The sequence below is a fragment of the Musa acuminata genome, chromosome BXJ1-2, assembly GCF_036884655.1.
Source record: "Musa acuminata AAA Group cultivar baxijiao chromosome BXJ1-2, Cavendish_Baxijiao_AAA, whole genome shotgun sequence".
Classification (NCBI taxonomy): Eukaryota; Viridiplantae; Streptophyta; class Magnoliopsida; order Zingiberales; family Musaceae; genus Musa; species Musa acuminata.
In genome coordinates this window covers 25,835,588-25,858,736 of record NC_088328.1, presented here as the reverse complement: position 1 = coordinate 25,858,736, position 23,149 = coordinate 25,835,588, and the positions used below count along the sequence as shown (strand labels likewise).

At 38.5% G+C, this 23,149-nt stretch overlaps 3 protein-coding genes and 1 long non-coding RNA gene across 5 annotated transcripts; 1 reads left to right on the top strand and 3 right to left on the bottom strand.

The window, feature by feature from the left end:
• Positions 1-1,617: 1,617 nt before the first annotated feature.
• LOC135605288 (nuclear intron maturase 2, mitochondrial-like) lies at positions 1,618-4,099 on the bottom strand. The gene has a single exon (XM_065095203.1). The coding sequence runs from the start codon at positions 4,047-4,049 to the stop codon at positions 1,848-1,850; it is 2,202 nt and encodes a 733-aa protein (XP_064951275.1). The 5' UTR covers positions 4,050-4,099; the 3' UTR covers positions 1,618-1,847.
• Positions 4,100-4,473: 374 nt separating this feature from the next.
• On the bottom strand, positions 4,474-11,915 carry LOC135605292 (putative lipase ROG1). The gene is made up of 10 exons (XM_065095211.1): positions 11,628-11,915; positions 10,675-10,742; positions 9,172-9,242; positions 8,843-9,085; positions 6,358-6,521; positions 6,192-6,247; positions 6,047-6,099; positions 5,849-5,969; positions 4,963-5,048; positions 4,474-4,825 (listed from the first exon to the last, which is right to left on the bottom strand). Exons 1-8 carry the CDS (start codon positions 11,726-11,728, stop codon positions 5,895-5,897), a joined length of 831 nt encoding a protein of 276 aa, XP_064951283.1. The 5' UTR covers positions 11,729-11,915; the 3' UTR covers positions 4,474-4,825; positions 4,963-5,048; positions 5,849-5,894.
• A 1,306-nt stretch (positions 11,916-13,221) lies between these two features.
• Positions 13,222-15,329, top strand: LOC135605298 (ethylene-responsive transcription factor ERF039-like). Its single transcript, XM_065095221.1, has one exon. The coding sequence runs from the start codon at positions 13,389-13,391 to the stop codon at positions 14,034-14,036; it is 648 nt and encodes a 215-aa protein (XP_064951293.1). The 5' UTR covers positions 13,222-13,388; the 3' UTR covers positions 14,037-15,329.
• An 18-nt stretch (positions 15,330-15,347) lies between these two features.
• LOC135605304 (uncharacterized) lies at positions 15,348-22,955 on the bottom strand. 2 transcript variants are annotated; one of them, XR_010484415.1, is made up of 6 exons: positions 22,578-22,955; positions 22,334-22,448; positions 18,737-19,046; positions 18,439-18,497; positions 17,315-17,531; positions 15,348-15,617 (listed from the first exon to the last, which is right to left on the bottom strand). It is a non-coding gene; the product is annotated as an uncharacterized LOC135605304 (long non-coding RNA). The 2 variants fall into 2 exon arrangements; XR_010484414.1 differs by lacking the exon at positions 15,348-15,617 and having other exon boundaries at positions 15,674-17,531.
• Positions 22,956-23,149: the final 194 nt, after the last annotated feature.

Sequence of the window (23,149 nt, the reverse complement as noted above, 5' to 3'; positions counted from 1 at the left end):
TATAAAGAACTACAGTGGTTACCTCTGGGAAAGGTAATATAAGGAAATGTGATCAACAAATCATGAGAATTAGAAGATGAACATCGTGCATGAAGATCTAGCTTATCAGATCGGATAGGCCAACAAAACAATTAAATTATAAAAAAATAAAAATAATGAAAATGGGGAACTATTTTAAACGTTCTTGTTTTGTTACCTTTGATACTTTTTCCAAAAAAAAATTATTTTCTATTCATGTAATATTATTTTTAATATGTTAAAAAACTCTATAGAATATTCTTAATTAATTTTTTTGCACCATTATAATTCTCCTTGACATTTTAGATTATATATATTATATAGACACTACATTGTTATATGTCTTCTTCAATCTATTCTATAATTATATGCTATATAAAATTATAATGTGTTTTATAGATCAGTAAGTTATATAATCATATAGTATAATGTATAGAAGATATACATTATTTATATATATATATATATATACTTAAATGGATGTATATAACTAAACACGTATTATCAACTAAATCTTACCTCCTAATTGAGACCTCTCAAGACTTGAGCTCAGCCTAGGGCCATACCCAGAGTGACAAGGTGCACAGCCAATGGCTGAATTGGCAAAAAGTGAAAAGTGCTGACAGTGGTCACTTCCCGATTACACCTACACACTTCCATAAGAAAAAGAAAACAGCTGATAGATCTAAAGACAACCGACAAACAAAGCTCTTAGGGTGAATCTGGATTCTGACTATTGGCGAACAATGCTCGTGTAATTAGATTTGCCCTCCACCTCCGCAGACCAGAGAACAGTGATCGGAAAAAGACTGACAGTACAGATCTACCCTCCTCCGCTCCCATGTTCCTCGCCTGGAATCAGATCTAGTCTCCTATTTTCTCAAATCAATCCAGTCCACCTCCTTCCTCCACTTCCCTATCTCTTCCTTTCTCTTTTTTTCTGTTTTCAACACTTAACTAGAATCTGATTTTTGTCAGGGATGACCTGTCGGATAGCAACCTTCCAAGTCATAATTGGATAACATTGGCTGGGATCAGCTGATTTTGGGGCAGATCTCTGCTCATTTACTGAAATCATATTATGATTCTAGGCTTAAAAGACAAGCATATCTTACCAGGTACATAAGTTGTAGTGGGTAACTCATAAAGAGTAAGATTGATGCTTGCAACCGAAGAAAAACATTGACTTCTAACTTCGAATGGTTTTCTCATATCCACTAAAAAGGACCACTTCAATGCATCAGTAGTTATGCCTATTAGTATGTCGGTAGTGACAGTACACTTTATAGAATATAAACATAATAAAGGTTCAATGATAATATAAGCACCATAACATCAAGTAACAATAATCACTAAGATTTCTTTTTTCACAATGTTTGAATAATAAATTTAAACTTACCAATTTGAAGCACAAATGCATGTCAAGAAAGAAGTGACAGAACAAAATACTAATGAATGGTTTTCCTCTGTGCTTAACCCAGATAAAACATCTGCAGCCGAACTTTTCTTAGATAGGCTATCTGAAGGATTCAGCAATGGTTAGAGGTGATTGACAGCAGTTAACAACCCTTGACCTGTCAAAAGCATAATATGGACATGAAATTTTATCTTCCTTAGAGTAACCAAGTAGCCTGACTCCAAGATGCATATACTTTCTTTTTCGTTTCCTGGAAATAATAATAATCTTCTCAAACAATTTAGTGAAAAATACATTTCAATTTACCCTTTCTAACCTGGTCATACAAAGAACTGTTTTCATACTTCTTTCAGTTCTTGCATATTAAACAGTATAAAAACATGAAGCAACTCTAATGGTGGCACTTAATATCTCACATATGTGCAGCCTGCAAAGCATCTACGCTCGCTTCGTCATCACCCATCCCATCCTTAGTTTCATTACTGACTGATCCCAGAAGTTCTTCTTTAACTTTAAATAAATTACTCTCCCCTAGAGGGGCCAACATAAGGGTGTTCTTTTTGTAGTTCCAGACTAGTAAGGAAACATAATCTTGTGGTGTTATAAGCCCCTCTTCCCTGAGGCAACATCGCTGCTCCTCTAGGGTTTTGGGATCCAACAGTCTTATGTATTCCAAAAGAAATTTCTCATGATCTGGCCTCCACCCACTTGGAAATGGGGTATAGTCTGCTTCAGGAACCAGAGACATCCGGGTATAATGAAGACCATCAATCGAGTCCAGAAGACCCATCCTCAGAAGGTTTTGATACTCAGGTGACTGCCCTTTTTTATCCTTCAACGGACGGCTAAGATTCCTTGACCCAATCTTGTAGACCTTTGCCCTAGACCGAAGCTTGTACTTTGCAGCATACAGCTTGGCCAGTGATCCCCTAATGATATAAGAACAAAAGTTCACGACCTTCTTGCGGTTATCAGCGTATCGGTACCACTCTGCCATAGTTTGCAAGAACTTATTCATCTGGGCATTGGTGTGTGCCTGTGTTGCATGAAACATTCTGAAACAAGGCTGTGGATCAGGATCCCGATCTCCTTTAAGGAACTCCAGCTTCCTGAACTGTTTGATGCATTGTTTTAGACTTGCTGTGACTGACAGAAGTGTACCTACACCTTTCTCACTGATGATTTTCCCCCCAGTCGCTGTATACCTTAGCGTAGGGTATACCACCCTGCGGCAAAGTACATGATCCAGAAACATGATCCCCTTGGTGATGTGCTCGATTGGGAGACTCTCATTGTCAAGCTTGAGCTGGTACCTTTGGTCACAGAATTCAATTAGCTGTTTCCTTAGCACTGCAGCATCTGCACGCGGACCTCTAACACCAATTAAGAAGTGACCACCATACCGAACATAGTCCATCTTTCTGGTCTTGTCAGGCCCACTTGTTGGAACAAACTCTGGCCATGAGGTGTTCCCCTGCTCAACATCATCCCCAGTCCATATTGCGTCGGACTTTGATGGCCGATAGAACTCCTTAATCTTCCCCTCCATCCATTTGTCAAGTTCATCGAGACACACATTGGCGAGCAAAGGGCTTAAGGCCCCGCAATGCCCCCAATTTGGTTGCTTCTCAGCCTCCTCCGGTGCAAAGCCAAAGAAGGTCTGAAGCCAGTATGGATCAGGCTTCGGCTCATCTTCGGCCAAGACCCTCTTTTTCTGATACTTCCTCTTCTTTTTCTTCTTAGCAGCCTCCTTGTCCACGGGGCGGCCAGTGATCACAGGGGTGGTAAGGGCAGATTTGATCAAGTCGACGACTTTCTTGTCCCTAACATCCCGGATCAACCCGTTGATGATCAATCCAGTCGGAAGGCCATCAAGAATGGTGCTGAGGTCGCCTTTTATGTACCACAAGTAGCCGGCGAAGCTCCTCCGGATGGTCCGGATGACGGTGTGGGCGTTGCGGCCGGGGCGGAAGGCGAAAGACTTCTGTGAGAAGCGGGCTTCAAAAATGGGCTCAAGGATCATGAGGAGGACTTCCTGGACCACGCGGTCCTGGAAAGGCGGCGGCTGGGCAGAGGTGAGGAGGGCGCGGAGCTTGCGCTTGGAGAGGGTGGCGGGGTCGGTGGTGTCGCGTGGTGAGCGAAGGAGGACGTCCAGGCGGACGCCCCAGCGGAAGCGGCCATCGAGGACGGCGTTGCGGAGGGCGAGGAGCGAGTGGAGGGCGGAGCTGGGGACGGAGGACTTGGGGAGGTAGGAGCCGGTTTCGTCGGCATATGCCTTCTGGTACGCGAGGACCCAGAGCTCGAGGCGGCGAAGGAGGGGGGTGAGGCTGGAGGCAGTGGCGGAGGGGTCGCGGAAGCTGTCGACCCATAGCGCGGAGCAGATGGAGATGGGGTCGTCGCGTAGGAGGGAGGAAGGGTCGTCGTAGGCCGTCGAGAGCGGGTCCGTGGGGTGGCGGCTGCGATGGCCGGGAAGGAGAGCGGGATGCACCTGCGGCGGCGGCGGCGGCGGCGGCGGGCGAGGGGAATAAGGAGGGACTCGGGGCAATGCGGAGGCAGCGTAGGAGAGGAAGCGGCGGTGGCGACGGAGGAAGGGGAGGGAGAGGTGGCGGTACATCGAAGATAAGGGGGTGGTACCCTAACCGGAAGATGGAATCAGGCCAACTGCAAACCCTTCATGGGTTTAAAGGAAGAGACAAATCTGGTTTTTATTTATTTATTTATTTTCTTTTTTAAAATTGTTTATTTATGCGAGTTGAAGACGAGACTTATTTCTGTTCAACAGATCGGCTATTTTTTAGTATCTAAAAACAAATTGATATCCTTTAACTGAATTTGAGTTATTTTAATTTACATTTATAATGTCAAGCTATTAGTATTTACTACAATCCACTTAGACGATGAGTTTAAATCGAAAACTACATCTCCTAACAATAAAAGATGAGAGGTTACACGAGAGCGAGCCAACCCAAGTTATGGCGGAATGATTAAACCATGGTAACATCCACCTGAGCTGATATGATCATATAAATGGCACAGTAGAAAAAGAAAAATAAGGGTAGATAGAATTACTATTATATGATGTTGCAATTTATGTTTTCATGCAATATAATACATTTGCCACTGATGAAAGTAAAAAAAAATATTTGAGAATCTGAGGATCTAATTCAAGTAGACTGTGAGGCTGCTGACTTAACTAGATTTGCATCTTGTGTTGCCCTATGGCATTGAGTACTCATGTACTCTATAACAGTTTCCTGATGATTTGAGTAGTTCCTGGCAATATAGTTACAGTTCCATCTCTATATACCATTAGCTCTCTCAAGTGAGAAAGTGATCAATCATATGCTGTATAACATCTGCACCTTCTGAATGCTCGAAGGGATCCTTAACCTGTCCGATAACCAACAAGCAAAGAAAACAACAATGATAAGATTAACTACTGTTGCCAAAGAATGCTCACAATAAAAGGGGACGAACCAGAAGCATGAGTGTGAGAAATGCTAGCAGAAGTGGTTGGAGGTAAGGACCTGAATGACACTGTGTGCCCCGAACCTCTGGATGCTCACATCCACTCTTTCCCAAGATAAGCGTGTGAGGCCCATTACTAGCATTTCTGCAAAACAAACATCTAGGTGTTCTAATGACTGCAGTTTCTCTTGTCAATACAACCAGAAACAATTTTTTTGCTTTAAGTTTAAACTGAACATAAGCAATTTATGTATGTGTAATACAGAAGTCTCATAGCAACTACTGAATGAATGTGTGTTGCCTGCATGATGGTTCGTATCATTATCCTAAAATGGCAACCCACCGTTCCTGGAAAACACTATTGGTCTTCACCACACAAGAAGATGATGATAATTGTTTGCCAATGACACGTATGAGGTATGCACTTGTATTTCACTGGTATGAGAGTACTTTTATCTGATCTGTTAGTGTTGGCAACTTAGCGGCAATACTCTTCAGCCACCTTTTTTTTAGGGTCATACTGTCAGTTAACCATTACTTCACATACACGGTATGGTTCTATCAGTACATTACACATCTAATAGACATTAGATTTCAACATTACAATACAATTGTGCATTTACTGAACTGTCTTCGCATAACTGTATCCAATAACAATCTCTTGTTTGTAAAGCTTTTTCATACTACAGTTTCTACACTAAGCACCATTTATACATACAAGAAAAAGAAATGAAATAGAGATTGAAGAGAATCTTTGTAATAATACATATCGAAATAATTAATGGGTTCACCAGGGAGTCGAAACACCAAATAGAAGAACATGGTAAAAATAGCAAGTCAAGAAGAATGAATAAACTTTTCAGGAGTGACTAGGCACAAAAAAAAAGCTTCACATATGCAATTTATTCAATTTACCCTAAAACTACAGGAAAGAATGATGCTTACCTTCTATCATATCACAGTCACCATTCGTAAGCGAATCAGTAACGCACTAATCATTTCTGCTTCCTGCTGAGTATTCTTCGTATACAATATGTGGGTATCTCTCGTTCAAAGAATCTTCCCACTGGAGAAAACAGATACATGAAACACACATACGGACTTACTGATACCCGCAGAGCTATTGGAAACAAAACAATTTACCTCAGGCAGATCAGACTTACGTCTGATTGATGATGTCCTCCATCCAACGATGTCTTGTCATTTATGTTGGAAAACAACTAGACAGCTAATTAGATGTCTCAAAAACTACAGGAATGGAAATGACCAGAAGTCAGCAAAAGGATACGATCATAGTCAACATTGGAATAAGCCACTCGGCGTTTAAATGCTTGCAGGGCAGACCTGGATTCATGGTTTTTCATTTTGTAATGTGATCATGCTACCCACAAATATCATCTCATATTTGATGAACCCAACCAAAGCAACAAAAACAAAGCAAAGATGGAAAATACATAAAATGAAGATCATCGCAATCATCCACCATCCGTTGCAGCAATGGAGGCATTCCTTTGTCATCATCGGTTAGAAAAAGATGCTTGCCGGTTCTTCTAAATATCCAGTGTATGACACAAGAAGCAAGTTTTTCAATAGCAGTGACACCAAAAAGAAATGGAACCTGTGAATGATCCCCTTGTGAAAAACTAGAATGCAGTAATACAATAAAGCATAGTATCATATGTATGTTGACAGCCATGAAACACAATTTCTGATAAATAATAAGTTTAACATATGGAACAACCTTTAACCTTTACTCAGACTAGCATTACCCATCATGTCATTGAGATGATTTACAGGACAACTCTCACTCAACAGAGAAAACACATTGACATTACAACATAAAGCCACCTAAAGGTGGAGATAACGAATTACCTACTATGAGTGATGCTAGACAATGTTAGAAGTAAATATACTGGTCCATACCGATCGACCGAGTGTCAGTATGCTGGTACATACTAAGTCTCAGAAAAAAAATAAAGAACTGTAAAAAAAAAAATAACTGTCCAGTACAAGACCTACATCACCTTGTATTGGATGTGGCACTCTAGTCTATGTACCAATAAGTTGTCAGACCACTATTTACCGCTCGTAATGAATCCTACCAGGCGGTATTGCAAACCTTGATTAGAAGTTCACCAAAAAGTCATAAGTTCCAGAATATTAGAGAATGGAAGTTTTGAGGCCAAGTATAAACTAAATTTGTGAGGAAAAAGGGAGGGTAATCCAAATAAAGGTAAAAGTTGTCGATTTAGATCAATCAAAATGGGTATACTGAAAGGAGAATTGCATCCCAAAATGATCAAGTCCTGCATGTAAGAAAATACCTGATGCGATTTAATTCTGTAAAGGACTTGATTCCCTCTGATTTTCATTGAAACATCTCCAAAACCTCTAATGCTTGTGATTTTAAAGAGAAATCAGCAACATATGGACATAATCACTCGAAGAACACCCTTAAGTCTCTTGTCAACACCCATATAACTATCATCAACACACGAATAATTGGTAGACCAATACACATGTACATTATTTGTCATATGGGCAGAGAATATTTTTACCAATACTAGTGTGTGAGACTTACAAAACCTGATGTAAAGTGGAGATTTTTTACTTAAATAACCCATTCCAGTTTAGAGAAAATATCTTTGTTTTTTTAGATGTTTATGACTTTATTCCATGCGTGCACATTTAACAGTAAAACTTTGACAGGACACATTGCTGAAATGTGGTCCCTGGATGTTAGATAATATATTTTCTGAACATAGTAGCAACAATCTAATTTAGATGATGACAAAAAAATATGAGTCTGATGACTTATAAAATTTCCTAATCTCTCTGTAATTCATATTCAGTCTGCAATATGCTCAATTAGATGATAGAGATTCTCACTCTAGAAAGCCAAGACATCCAAGAGTTGAGTGCCGTGATTGCTTGAAAGAAACTCCTACTTTATCCTTAACTGTTCAACAAGAATTGAGGATAAACCTTTGTACTGTGATCCTAACAGCACATATTCTCTTTTTTTTTATGGTTAAAAAATTTTATCTGAATCAAGCAAACATAAATAGAAGACAACAGAGAATGCCCCCACAAAGTAGTCCTTGCTCCATTTGTTTACCTTGCCAATTATCAATCTAGAACTAAGCTAAACAATCGGGTCTTCTGAAGTTGAAGGTTAGTTTGTCATGGCTTTTAAGAGCTACATTTGGTAGGTCATCAAATAATAATGCTTGCTCCAGGTTCTAAAAGCAAATTGTCAGCTAACTATTGAATTTGTCAAACCATAAAATGAATTTTCGATATGCATATTGGTATGTGATGAATATCAAGAATAAATTCTATACTCCTCTCCATCATCATTCATCCCTTGCTTAACAATATAAGGATCTAGATTACAGAGAACAGGCTCTAATATTAGTTGAGTTTTCCTAAACAAAAATTGGTATCTTTTCATATATATGATTGCCCTATAATTCATCTTTTAATAGAAAAATATGACCTATTTTTTGGTTGTGGGTGGACACACCATCACTGCAAATCACATTATATTGGATCATAATGTTGGGACATTACAAGTTGTTGATGTTGTATTTGATAAGTCACCAATACATGTCTAATATGTAAATACAAATCTGACACAATCCATAATGCGGTCCAGATAATCTAGGTAATACTATTTATTAAGCTCAAGTAGATTATCATTCTTAAGCAATTTCCTCCTGACTGACCCACCATTATTGGGACCCTCATGGTCTTTTGTCTAACCTGTTGCCAAGCCACATTTAACTTCAATCGGCCAAGTTGGTATTATCTCCTGCCCTTGCCCTATCTTGCAACAGAGCATTTGATTTAAATTTGATTACAATTTCCATCCAGCTAAATATTTACAAGCATATGAATAAGACTTGCATAAACTAGGTAAAAGATATGAAAGGATACCTGTTTGTTTCCCCTAGAACCAAGATGAGGTGTCGCTACTGTGATGAAATTCATTGCTAGCAAACCACAGATACTGCCTGTTTGATTGTCATCACAGACAGTACACAGAGGGTTGTCCAGAGATTTCCATTTAGGAGATTTGTATAGTCTTCCAATTGCATATCTTGCTACTAATCCTCCAACTGAGTGTGCAATAAACGAAATCTTTCGAAGATTTGGCCTTTTGTTGATTACTTCAGTTACCTTGTTAAGTAGGTTGTGTCAAAAGACTATACAATGAACAAGAACTTTAGAAATCAATGTTCATGTTATGTAAGAGAGAAACTAACCTCTTCCGCTAGTCTCTCACCCATAACATCAACACCATCTAATGTTAGTTTGTACATGTTTCTTTGACTACCTACAGGAAAAGCAAGCATGTAAATAGCCTGGATGATAACACAACAACGAAAACTTCATCAGAGTTTAATGCATGTGTACAGCATAAAAAAAAAAAAGAAACCATACTGTTTGGTCAGCTAATCCAACATATACCAGAGTGGACGTCAAAGAACAAGAAAGGCAAATATGGAATTCTAGAAACATAAAACATGGTGAGTGTCACCAAAGCCGTGCCAAATTCTCCACTCTCAATATAATATAGAATACAAAATTTCTTCTGATAAACTTATTGACTGTCCAACAGACAACATTCATGTTGTCATTGAATCTTTGAGTTAGCAACCATGCCAAATTTTCCATTCTCTAAGTATAATATAGAACCCCAAAATTTCTTATGATGACCTTCTTGATTGTCCAACAGACAATATTCGTGTTTTTTATTGAATCTTTGAGTTAGCAAAATCAAAGCTTTACAACACTTTCATGTAAAAGTGAATAATCGTCAACAAAAGCAACGGATATAGCAACACTAAGGACAAGGTATAGTTGAAGCAGCAATACATCAACAATAGATCTAATGGTGATACTACTAAGATTTTTAATGTGTTACATTGCAAGATAAAAATCAGGTTTGAAGGCTATTATATGGCAACTACCACTAGAGGATGAGATATAAACCAAAAAATCTTGACAACAGAGAATGATCAAAACCCATATTTTCTGTCCACCTTTAGGTATGATTTAAGAGTGAAGAGAAGTTTTTTTGAAAAACAAAAAAGAGTGAAAGAGAAGTTTTACCTAAGGACCAGAGTTTTAGGAAAGAATTCTTGAAAAGATAAATAGACTAGCTAGAATTTTATAGTTGGAAAATGTTCCTAATAAAACAAAAATGCCAATAGATATGATAGTCCATTCAGTAGGTTAAAATGATTATAGTCTACAAATATGTACTCATCTATGAGAAGAGAAGAGCATTAAACAAGTTTTTCACGTTTTAGGGCATCAAAGTCAGGTTGGTTCTTGGAATCAAACCCATTGGTTATTTCAGGTTATTTAAAGCTGGCAATCTAGTCAAATATATTGGGCCTGAGGAAGTCTTCTCATCATATTGAAGACTAAGTCAGGCATGAGCCGCATGACTCTGCCTGACTTACTGTTCATTTATGCAGAACCATACTAAGTCAGGCAGGATCAATCACAATGGCCAGGAAATACTTTTTGACTTTTTCTTTTCATTTTCTTGTCAGGCTATAAGGATCTAATATTACCAAAAATTTTCCAATCACTTGATGTTGATGATATCAATTTTTTCTGAAAGAAGTAGGACAACACTTTTTCCTCATGTCACTGAAACTATGATTTTGAGAGGATGAGAGGAAAAATAGATTTACTATCACCAGATAATAGATAAGCATCATTAAGAAAAAGAAGTTGACGAAAAAAACACTTACAATGAACTATCACTTTATCTGGAAGCATCTTAACAAACTGGTCAGCCGCAAACTTCCAGTCAGCAGTGCTGCAACCCATAATTGAAAAGCTTTGCTTAAGACAGAACAGAACATGTAGTAAAGCAGACCAAAAACCACCACTTATATTATTCCAGCCAATGATGACTACAAATGTAACAGATATTTTAGTTGGAAACGAACTGATCATCACGTTAACTAAACAAATCTGATAAGACATGGTTGCAAGTAACATTCCTTGAACAAGAGTCATCACAGAGGAATCAAGTTATTTTTATTTGTGGTTTATCTTCAGAATTATATAAGAAAACATTTATAAACTCTAATAAGGCATCATTTTGCACTGGAAGAAGATTATAACTTGCACAAAGAAGGAGAAAGACTATATATAGGAGATATGAGTTCAAAAGCCCTAAAATTAGCGAAAACCCCCTTCCCTCAATTTCTACCGTATCAAGCTAAAAGAGTCATATTCCTAAATTTCAATCACTTTGTTTCTTAACTTACGTGTATTCCTTGATCATTCATCAATTAGGACAACACCTGCACGTAATTCGAACGAGGACACCCGCCAAATGGATGACGCTTCTTAGCACACAAGAACTCGACAAAACTTTCAAAAAAAGAATTCAAAACAATTTAGCCGAAAGAAAAAATCATGACAAAAAAAAAAATTCCAACCTTGATTCCCTGTCCAAAATTCTGAAAGAGGCAGAGAAACAATGTGCAGTATGAATTCGATATACGTGTGCATAAAAAGCTTAAGGCTAAACGCCAGCTCGATTCTGAAACGCGTGCCATTATCCAAAAGAAACCACAATTCCCGTTCGATCGATTCAATTTCACTCGAAATCCGAATAGAAACGCAGCTGAGAGACGGTCCCAAGAACAAACAGCAAGACGAGAACAGCCGGAATCAAGATAAAACCACCCACCTCCCGAGGATTCCGTGGACCATCACCACCAAGTGATCCGCGGACGCCGCATCGGGGCCGGATGAGTTCCAGACGTCGGTCCCGCCTCCGACGTCGCCCATCTCTCCGCTCCTCTCACGCGACCATACCAAGATCGATCACGTTCAAATCAAAACCCTCCGATAAAAATAAGGCAGAGAGAGAGAGAGAGAGAGAGAGAGGGAGAAGGGGGAATGGATCGAACAGAGTCCGCAAGAGGCAAAGTCGTTGGGGGACAGTGCAGATGACGAGGTCGAAGGGTCGAATAAATATAAATATTAGATAATTGGAAAAAAAAAAGGGGAAATTAGAGAGACAGAAAGAGTATTTATTGCATCGTCCGCGTGCGGTTTAAGATATGGTCGGTCGGCTTACCGAAAGGGTCGGCCCGGCGTACACGACCAGAGAACTCGCGGTAGGTATGGCGTTACGGACGTTATAACGGCGAAATTTCCGTTTGACGTCGGGTCTCGGTGGCTCGTCCCCGTTATGACGTCGTAACGTGCGACACGATGGTGATGGTATCGTCGTAACGGTTCTTGCCTCGCCTGTAATATAATCAGAGCCGCTCATCATGATCGTCTCCGTTACCGATTCGGATGTGGACGGCGTCGATTATCCCATCAAGCCGCGCAAGCAAAGGAGCCCACTCTATACCGGTGTTTGTGATTGGGAGAAGTAAACATATGTTCTTTATCCTAAGGAACATAGTGATAAATAAATCAGTATATATATATATATATATATCCTTGGTAGGAATAAAAGAGTAAACTATGTTCTGTATATTTCTATAAAGATTTAGTTATTCTTCTATTTATTATTATTATTAATTAATTACTTAAAAATTAACAAAGTGTTAGGTGTTTTAAGACAAAACAACTATTTTATTGTTGGAACCCAAATTCTTGGTATTTATTTTTTATGAAATGATTTGTGAATTAAAATAGTTTTTAGTAAATTGTTAATCATTATTATTATTTTAAATGGTCAGTGATGAAAACAAGTTTTAATCCCAAAATTTTACTAGTTAAGCTAGTTGAAGTCCTGAAAATAAATCAAATAAGATTTTAAGTCTTTATTATTTTTTTTAAAGCGAGTTTGGTATGTCACCACCATTACTAATGTTTCATGTATGAAAATTTATGTACCCTCAATATTTACAAAGTAGATTTGTCATACTATTAACAGAGTAATATTTTAGACATAAAAATTATTTTTAGAACTCTCAATATTTATCAAGTGAGTTTGATGCATTTTTCTCTAAATACAGTTCAGACAAAATTGATAATATTCTTCCTCTCTAACAGGAGCCATACTCTCAACCACTCCAATGTGATGTGCCACCAATGATTTAAGCTAACAAAAAGCACTATAGACAATGCAAAAAATCATGTGCACATAAGGATAATGGCTTAGCGGATTTACATGCAACTAAACAAAGTGGTTTGTTCAGTCATACTTGTGTAATCTGGGGTTTATGTTTAGGTAGAATGACATTAATAGGTAGATAATGAATAGAGAAATTATAGATTTGATTACCATAATTTAGAACCCACTAATTATATGTAGAATACAAACTAATCAATCAGCTTCGATTGAGTGACATCACAAATGCATGCTTTTGTGCATGGGACCTTCCCGTCGGATTCATCGATCTGTGGCCAATACAGCACTGATCGTGCATAAAACCCCATCACGTTACCACCGTCTCCGTGCCTTCACTTCCCGCTTCTCATCTTCATCATGAAAGCCGCAGGAGCTAATAATCCCTGCTCTGCTTCTTCTTCTTCTTCTTCCTTCTCCTCCTCCTCTCGCTGCTGCTCTTCGTCGTCCACCGGCTTTTCCTCCACCATCAAGAGAGAAGCTGAGGCAATTGGTGGCAAGGAGAAGAAGGAGCAAGGCAGCGGCGGCAAGCACTCGTCTTACCGCGGCGTTCGGATGCGTGCCTGGGGTAAATGGGTGTCGGAGATCCGTGAGCCGAAGAAGAACTCGAGGATCTGGCTCGGAACGTTCCCCACCGCTGAGATGGCCGCCCGGGCACACGACGTGGCGGCGCTGACCATCAAGGGGCGGTCTGCGTACCTCAACTTCCCCGAACTGGCTTCCCAGCTGCCGCGCCCGGCGTCGTCAACGCCCAAGGACATCCAAGCGGCGGCGGCGCTGGCTGCCGCCACCGCGGCCGGCGACCACAGCTCGAAGACCGAGACCTCATCGTCGCATTCGCCTGCTGCTACGCCGACGCCCAGCGACGACGACGACGGCGCGCTCTTCGACCTGCCTGATCTCTTGCTCGATCTGAGAGAGGACTTCTGCTACTTCTCGTCATGGGAGGCTTCGATAGCGGAGGATGGCTTCGAGCTTAAGTTCGAGGAGCCATTCTTGTGGGAATAGCTGACTTCTCGAGTTATACTGAAGACCTAGCCTTCGGTTGTTCCATTAAGGGTCTCAATGGACATCTCAAACACTGCTCAATAAGAACAATACAAGCGAGTGTGATGTAGGCATCGAATTCTGATGTTTGAGATACGAAATGGAATCCACGTAGGTGGATTTTACTACCTCTGTTTCTTTGCTGCACATGGAAAGATTTGCTTCTTTCTTTGGATCAAGAACTCGGCATGGAAATAATTGAGTACATCGCTATCCATGATTCGGACTCCCTTTCTGTAGAGGAATCGATACGCCGGCCCTACATGATGATTACGATGTCATTTGGTGGGATGACAAGGAAGACCTGTGTCTTGCTTTACCTAGTGGCAAAAACACTATTTTTCTCGTCTCTGACAGTCATGGAGATCATTCTCCATCTTTAACTCAGTTCTATCAACCAGCCATGTATCTGTTATATGCTGACAGTGACGTGTGGTTGGAGGTCGATGTAATGTCGGTACATGCAAGCTGAGTAAATCTACATTCACAATTTTATTAGCATTCAGACAGTCGACCAAGCAGCATCCAAAAAGAACTGTAGACAGATAGAGATAGATAGATATATCGAGAGAGAGAGAGACAGAGATGAATCATCTACGTTAACGTATGGGCAGACCATGCTCAGAGAGACATTTGTGGGTACAAAGAGAGTTCGTATAAAAACTCCTGTTCAGTAACCTAGGTCATAACTCAAACACACGCAGTTAGTTGGATACTGCAAACAAGGGAAATGGTTGATGAGATCCAAAGAGCACTCTACTACTTCTTTAGTTTGCTTCCGTTAGATATACCATCAGAGAAGAGGGAGTAATTACAGTAAAATGTCACACTGGTGTCATCAGAATGGTACTAGGGACAGTGTCCCAGCCTCCAGAATGAATCCAAGAGCAGCTAAGGAGACCAAAGATGCATCGTTTTCTGCTTGATTAAAGAACTAAGGATGGTCCTCATTGGAAGCTGGACCAAAGGTCAGCACAAGCAAAGATAAGCTCCCTCGTTGTTTCACGAGGAGAATGCATGGGTATTACTGAAGCTAGGCTGTCTTACGACCACTTCTCTCCTCCATCAATCATGGGGACATGAAAGGAGGAGGCATCCCAGATTCTCTTCTTGGAAGGGATTCCAAAGTACACAATAGTCAACATTTTTTGCACTGTGCAATCTCAGTGTATGCAATCCATGTGTACATCATGTTTCAAAAGATGACAATGAACTGCTCTGACATTAAAGTTACAGGGAAAATTCCATCCCACTGTCCTGCTGCAAAGTGGATACTATGCTTATTGATGATGAAATAAATACCTTTTCTTTTGTAAACAAGAAGACAGGTGGGAACACAAAAGAGGTGAGTGAGAGAAGGAAGACAAACACAAAAGCAAAATAAATAAGATAAAAGAAAGTAAACACGCATGGTGGTGATCAAAGATAGACTTCATGCACAAGCTCCACAGGGTTCACAACAGTTTGCTTGGAGTCATTTGGATACATGTGGATGAACTTTTGGAGTACCCTTATCAGAACTTAATGTCAAATTGACTGAGGCTGCAATAACATTTTCAGAATATTTTTATTATAACTTATTTTTTTAACAAGACATCAAATTATATAAGGTTTTATGCATTGAAATTTGTATTATATTAAATTCTTATTCGAACTCAAACTTAAGTCCTATCAACGGTATAATAGTATGCTAACTGAGAGAATGTTTCAATAGAGATGATGCATTGCAATCTTGACTTTCATGTATTAACACCTATATATTTTGGCTAATGATTCATTTTCATCATATTAAATTAATGATTCTACTATCATTAATTTGGATTAAATGTTTTGAGCTAGTGGTTTAGATTTATCAAGCTAAAGAACTAGTTATCACAGTACATCAACAAATTCTGTGCTGAACATCAAGTGCGAATAATATTTGAGCCTTACGAGGATGACAGAAGCACTATACTTGAAAAGATTTTAATTCTAGACTATATTTGAATCATAAGGGGAAAGTCGAATTAGTTGATAGGTTGGACTTAAACATTTAGAACTAATAATTCATACCAAAGGGTGAATGACCTTATCTTTATACTGATAGAAGATAAGATTGAGAGGGACATGTTAATATATTCAAGCTAAAGTTACTTCAATAAAGTTTCTTCAATAATTGTTCTTATCTTCTATCATTTTTATCATGGTATCAGAGCCACTTGCCTAAAGCAAGCTCTCTTCTCAATGTCGACTTATTTGTTGCTTCTCCACCTTCGGTGGCAAAAGAAAAAGCTTTCTACTATTGCTTTTCCATCATCAGGCCATCGGTGCGATAAATCTTTCCTCCTCGGCGAACGACAACTGTCTTCTCCACTTCCACTCTACACCAACGTCCGTTCCCTTCCGCTGTGGCGTCTCTAGTGCTACGCTCACTAGCACTGCCCCACCTTTCCTCCTTTGCTGTAGCCTTCTTCTCTATTATGGCATCGTTGTAGCTTCCTCCTCTTTTGCAGCTTCCTCCTCTACTGTACCTCTATTGCAGCTTTCTCCTCTGCTGCACCTCTGCTGTAGCTTCCTCCTCTGCTATAACATCGCTGCAACTTCCTCCTCTACTACAACTTCCTCCTTTATTGTAGCTTATTCCTTTGCTACAGCATTGCTATAGTTTTTTCTATTACTACAGCTTTCTCCTCTACTATGGTCGTCGTCGTCGCAGCTGCAACAACAACAATAACAACAATAGCAGCAACGATCTGCTCTTGCCCTACTCACGAAGCCTTGGCTCATAAACCATTCTTTGCATCGATCCAAGATTCGTATTCAAGCTAAAGTTACTTCAATAAAGCTTATTCAATAATCATTCTTATCTTCTATCATTTTAATCATATACTAAAAGGTGAAGCAGTTTATCAGATTAGATTGTGAGAAACGATATCATATATAAAATAATAAATAAAAAACGTGGGATGAAATCTATCGAATATGCTTTACAAGGCTATCGAAGAATCTACTGTGCATGTTTCGTGAAAATCCAAACCCTATAGATCTTGTCAGCATGCGATCCTCCAGCCACGCTAAAAGGATTCCTTATAATCTATATAGTACTCCAACGAAAAGCAAGAAAAGTAAGTATCGCGAACAAGGGTTTGCAGCAGTCTATCTCAAGTATTGTGAGCAATAAAGTAGAGCGAAGTTGGTGATAAGGTGAGCATGGCGTTGATGTGAAAGGCTGTTATATCAATCAAAAAGAGAATACTCACAGTCAAGAGGGGAGGGAGCCGAGATTTCGTCTCGTGGGCGTGCAAGGAAAACGTGGCGAATCCATGGAGATGGTTTATGGCCGTGAAATGACGTCGTCCGCCATGATTGAAGTTAATATGCTCCCGACGTCTCGGGCTCTATGAGTTGGTCCCATCACTTGATTGCAGCAACCGCGCATTAAAGTTCGACGAAGCAAATCCATCAGACTCTCTTTATCTAATGAAAAAATAAATGTAAATAAATGTAATTAAATTATCCTGTTACAATAATTGATATCAAAACAGCTTAAAACTATGAATGATGAAAAAATCAAATAGAAAACATGATGATAGGTTTGAATAAAAAGAAAGAATACCATAAATGAAAATGAACACAGCGTAACAATATTTTGTCAGGAGAATGTGAATTTACATTGACTTCAACTTAAAATTTATGCATTTTGAACCCCGTGATTCCAACCTACTTTATGATTCCATCAATAGTATCTGCAAAACGAAGTCCCAACTACTACACTGATTTCATAGTGCTTTGCAGGTTCACAGTGTCATTCACCATCATCACATAGTTCTCCATTCAGATTAGTATGTGGACGAGATCAAAACACAGAAGCAGAAGCATGTATGTTTACAGGGAGCTACTATTACTTTGCAAACGACAAATCCCCGGGAGGCACCCCACCCAACCTTACCGACACAGCAGCATCTGGAAGCATTGGGTTTGTTAAAATGTCACAATCTTGACCTGGAGATAATTTATAAATCTGCTATCCGCTGTTCATCGGTTCATTTCAGATGGAACTCAAACGAATAAGAAGAGAGAAAACCATGTTCTGCCAAATCTCAGCTGTCAAATAAATGTTTACTATGATACTTTAAAAGGTAAGAATCTGTATATTTTGTTCTGCACTTAATAGAATCAGTAGTGAGAATTTAATATCTTTTCCACCAGAAGTTAACATTATCGAACAAAAACGAACCACGACTGGACCAGGAAAGACAGGGGAAAAATTAGTACTAATACTATCTAAAAAAATGATATCAGAAAAGGAATCACAAGCTATGTAACATTGACGACCATAAAAGAGCCTATAAATACAGAACGAGCAGTAGAAGTACTTCCATACCTGAACAAGCATAGAATCTTCATATACAGAAAATGCCTAGATCTGAGCACCTTGGTGTCCTAGAAAAAAACCAGCATCGTCTCATACTCAATTAAAATTGAAGAATGCAGAATCATGTAGTTCTAACAGCCAAATCAGAGAGAGAGATCAGAAGTAGTCTGTAAAGTTGCCACGTTTTATAAATGGTGACCACATGGTTAAAGGACAGAAAACCATGAAATTATCCCCTAAATCAGCTAGAAGCATCAAAATAGTAACGCAAAGAAAAAAAAGTGAGCTAGTCGGATGGCAAAAATACCAGCAATTTTCCTTGAGATGTCATTAAAGTTTGTTAAAAGAAGAAACATAAAAGAGTTGATCTTTCAGCCTTCTTTCTTCTGCTAGAAGTTCTCGACCTGTGCTGGAAATCAGATGAACCATAATGCTTTCATCTCCAATTCAGCATGTAGGCTCAAACTATGGTTGCTTATTTCTTGCACCGCCGGTGGATTGACAACTGTAATCTGCACAAGATCACCGGATAACTGACCTTTCATTTCTCAATGCTCCTGACAGATGGCACACCAATGCATGCAGCAATGGACCATACAAGGTTGACATGGAGAGTTCTGCAATGATAATAATACACTAAAATAATCAAATATCACACAGTCAAAGCTAGAGACAAACAGAGAAGGGACATAACTAAGTGGAAGTACAACATACAAAAAAGCAGCATTCTGGCAATAAAAAATGCCCAATAGCACAGACATAATGAAAGACACAAAGGATGACCCCATTTTTTATAATTTATGGACCGTCTGCACATGTTAAGATTTGTTTCATATGGGACATTCAAGAAACTGTTTAATCACAACAGAATAAAAAATGATGTGGCACTTTTTAATGATAAAACATGGGATATAACATAGGCATAATACATATGACAGCAGAAAGGCATCAGCCTTGGCTTCTCTTACTGATAATAGCTAGTTACATCTTTAAAGTATATGAACCATCACTTACCTTCATTCCTTGATGATACATTGACCATAAATGTCTGAAGGACTACGGATCACAGAATAACTAAACTTTGTACAGTCAGAAAAATGCTACTATTGTGGTTGAATTAGGTAAAAATCATCTAGGATAAACATATCTCGCTGAGATCCAGATCTGGCAAGCAATGACAAAAGAGTAATGATAACACTTCTGCAGGATTTCATTGTCGAAGAAAATAAATCTCTACAAGAGAATATTTTAATGGACCTTCTTACATCTACTCCTGGAGAAATTCACATGCATGCCTAATGAAGTTGGCACTTTCAAATGGAGGACATAAATATTTTGTTGGATACATGTAATTCTGGGGGGGCATCTCCCATTTTGCTTAAATAATGTCTTCTGAAGATTAAGTACACTCTAGGAACATTGTAAACAGTGATGAGGTCATACCTGAGAGATTATTTGCCTGTGTAAAATAATACTAATTGATCAAGCATTAACTGAGTTCATAAGTATACTTAAAAGTGAAATAAACACATAAGTTTACTTAGATCAACATAACCAACAAATATGCATCCGTGGCAACAACTACAAACCATAATGTCCCAAAAATTTGGGGAACATGAATCATTTCCCATAATTGAGCTCTATGTAGAGCAATATCCCTAGCTATCTATTAGCAATCACATAGCTTCATATGATTTTATATAAAAATTTCTTAGGCCTCTCTACTTCTTCTCAGACCACTAATTAAATCAATTCACATCATCTAATCAAGACATCTATAGTTCTTTTGAAACATATTCGAACCATGTTAAACCAACGTTACTCATTTATCTTCCAATGGATTATATCTAATTATTTCATAAATTAAAATATTTCTTATTATATCTTTTCTAGTAACTTCATACATTCACCTTCACATCCTCATATCAGGTATACGAACTCTTTGTACACATTGTTTACCAATTGTCCAATATTTCAATTCATAACTATGATATTATACTTCTACTATTTATAGAATTTTCCTTTTATATAAGAGCCCCAGAAGGATTATATAAAATTTCCTATGCTTTTATACATCTTAATCATCTTGTTTTTATTCTATGAATAATGTCTTCATCGATCTTAAGAATGCATCAAATCCAAAATTTTGCAAGTTTAAGAATCCCTTGTGACTATATTCAAGACTAACAATCCTAATAACATGTGTAAAATGGGCTATCTAAAGGTTGAGTCCCTGAAAAGATAATAGCAAGAATGCATATAAAATTCGGTATAACTTTGAGTTTCCATCTGTGTTGTAGTTGGCATATAATCCATTATTACATACCATGCCAAGATAATGGCAATACACATTTTTGGATACTGTTGATGTGTGTCATCAGAATCATATTGATGAGGCTATCATGCTGTGAACATCGTGTGTGCCAGTAAAAAATAAATCTTGCTTTAGAACAACCAAGACAAGATACAAATGATGCAAACCAAACTCCATCTGCAGATGTTGTTATCAAGTTTTTCATGTTATGTTACCATTTCAATTCTATATCAAGGATTTCAAGCCATGGTACAGGATGACATAAGAAAATTATATCCAGGTTAAATATATGGTATATAACAATGGTAATTCGACTATTTTAAAATATGTGCCCGGTGATCCTGTCCAGCTTATGCCAATCCCAATTGGATCGATCATAGGCAAAGGCACAACTTGCATGCCTTGAGACAAAAACTACAGGCCATGAGCTACTGGATACAGAATAAGTAAATCCTTTATCTTTATTTAAATTTTCATTCTCCAATTTGAATGTTAAGAGGCTATAGGTTATGATTTATTGTTATAGTGAACCTAACGCATGGTATCTATGGAGAGTCAATGTATGTATGACGACAATAAGAGATGTTGTTTCCATGACTCCTATCCTAGTCACCCAAGTCACAGATGAGCAATGTTAAAGGATAAATGAGTGAGTTAATTGAGATCCTTAACCATTATGAACCTATTATGCTAAATGTTTAAATTTATTTATGGTATTTTAGTTTTTAAAATATTTACATTAAGGTTTTGAAATGGTCCTAATTCAATGTGTGAAATGTTTATATTCAAATTTTGCTACTACAGATGAGCAGTTATTTCTTTACGTTTAAAATCTTGTAACAATTTTGACATTGTAGAAAGAGTAATGCCGTATTGGCTTCTATAAGTGGTTTGGGTACCAAGCATGACGATAACACATACAACTGTTCCATCTTCTACCATTCTTCTGTCTTCAATGTTTCCTGTGTTCTCTGTTATTCTAGGTGACCTATGGCAAGCTCAAAGTTCATGAAGACATGCTAATGTGCTATCAGTTATGGTCCATTGAATCTTGGAGTTATAAATGTATCTGAAAGCCAGTTCGACAAGCAGCCTGAACTTTCCTCAGATCGTACAGTGATTAAGTTGGCATGCATTAGACTTGCTCTGTTTATTGTCTATAGGTCTCCACAATTCCATCAGAACTTCTCTTATCCTTTTTTCTGTTTCCTACAACCTCCACAGTCAACATATTAGGGAAGATTCATATCCTTTATTCTTTGCTGAGCACAAGCAATCTCGCGGTTAAATAATTGATGATGGAGATTCATTCGATATCCCATCCATCAGACATTTTGTTTAAATTGTCAACTCTTACAAAATTAGGCCTACCATTTCATCGAACAGCCCAGCCATTGGGGGGACTAATTAATTATGAACAAGAAACTGAAAAAATAATGTCGAACATGTCTACGATATGAATAACATACAAAAAAGTAACGATAGACCAAACAAAAAATATCGTTCTAGAATTTCAAATGCATCCAATGTAAGTACAAATTACAGTTTCGGCTTTTCAATGAAGACACATGAACGAAGAAGAGATCTTACAGCTCTCAGGATCCTTAGCACAGCCACCAATTGCAGTAGTTCAAGATTCATCAGCAGGTGGCTCATAGCTTTCAGGCAAAGGTTGCCCGCACTCGGGACACCGGCGGACCCCCAACTGAAAGAGAAAAGGAAGTATCAACATAGAGTAGAAACCTTTCTTCCTAAACTTGAATCCATCTTCGATCATATGGAAGATCCAAAACAAAAGGACATCAAAGACTGAGTCCCATATTGGAGCCCTAACCTGGGGAACGCGAACGGGTTGATTGAGCTCTCCTGGGCGGATCTCCTCTAACGGCGCATCCTGGTCCTTGGTGAGCTTCACGTACCTCGATCGTACGGGTTCGTACGACATCATTGAATAAGCAGCAACACAAAGACGATCTGGAGAAAGACGAAGAAGTTACCAAGTTCCGATGAATCACGGGCAAGAAAAAGGACTAGACTCGCGTTCCATTAGGTCAGACGTTAAGATCGAGAGCAAGAAAACCCTAATCGAGATGAGATCTGGAAACGTAAGGGAGGCCACGGATTCCATTCTTCTGCTCCCGAGAGGAGAACCAAAGCGGAAAAGACGACGTGAATGTGCGAGACGTTCATTGAAATGTAGTAGTAACCGACCTCGTTCTTGATGGTTAATCAAAGGGTTATATATACATCCTTAAAAGTTCGGAATTATTTTATATGCCATCATCTATATTATCAAGAACTTATATTATTTTTAGGTAAATTCTAAAAAAAATGGTTTTTTGTCTTAGAGTTTTTTTTTAATTTTCTATAAAGCATCAATTATTTTCTAAAAAATAGATTACCCAT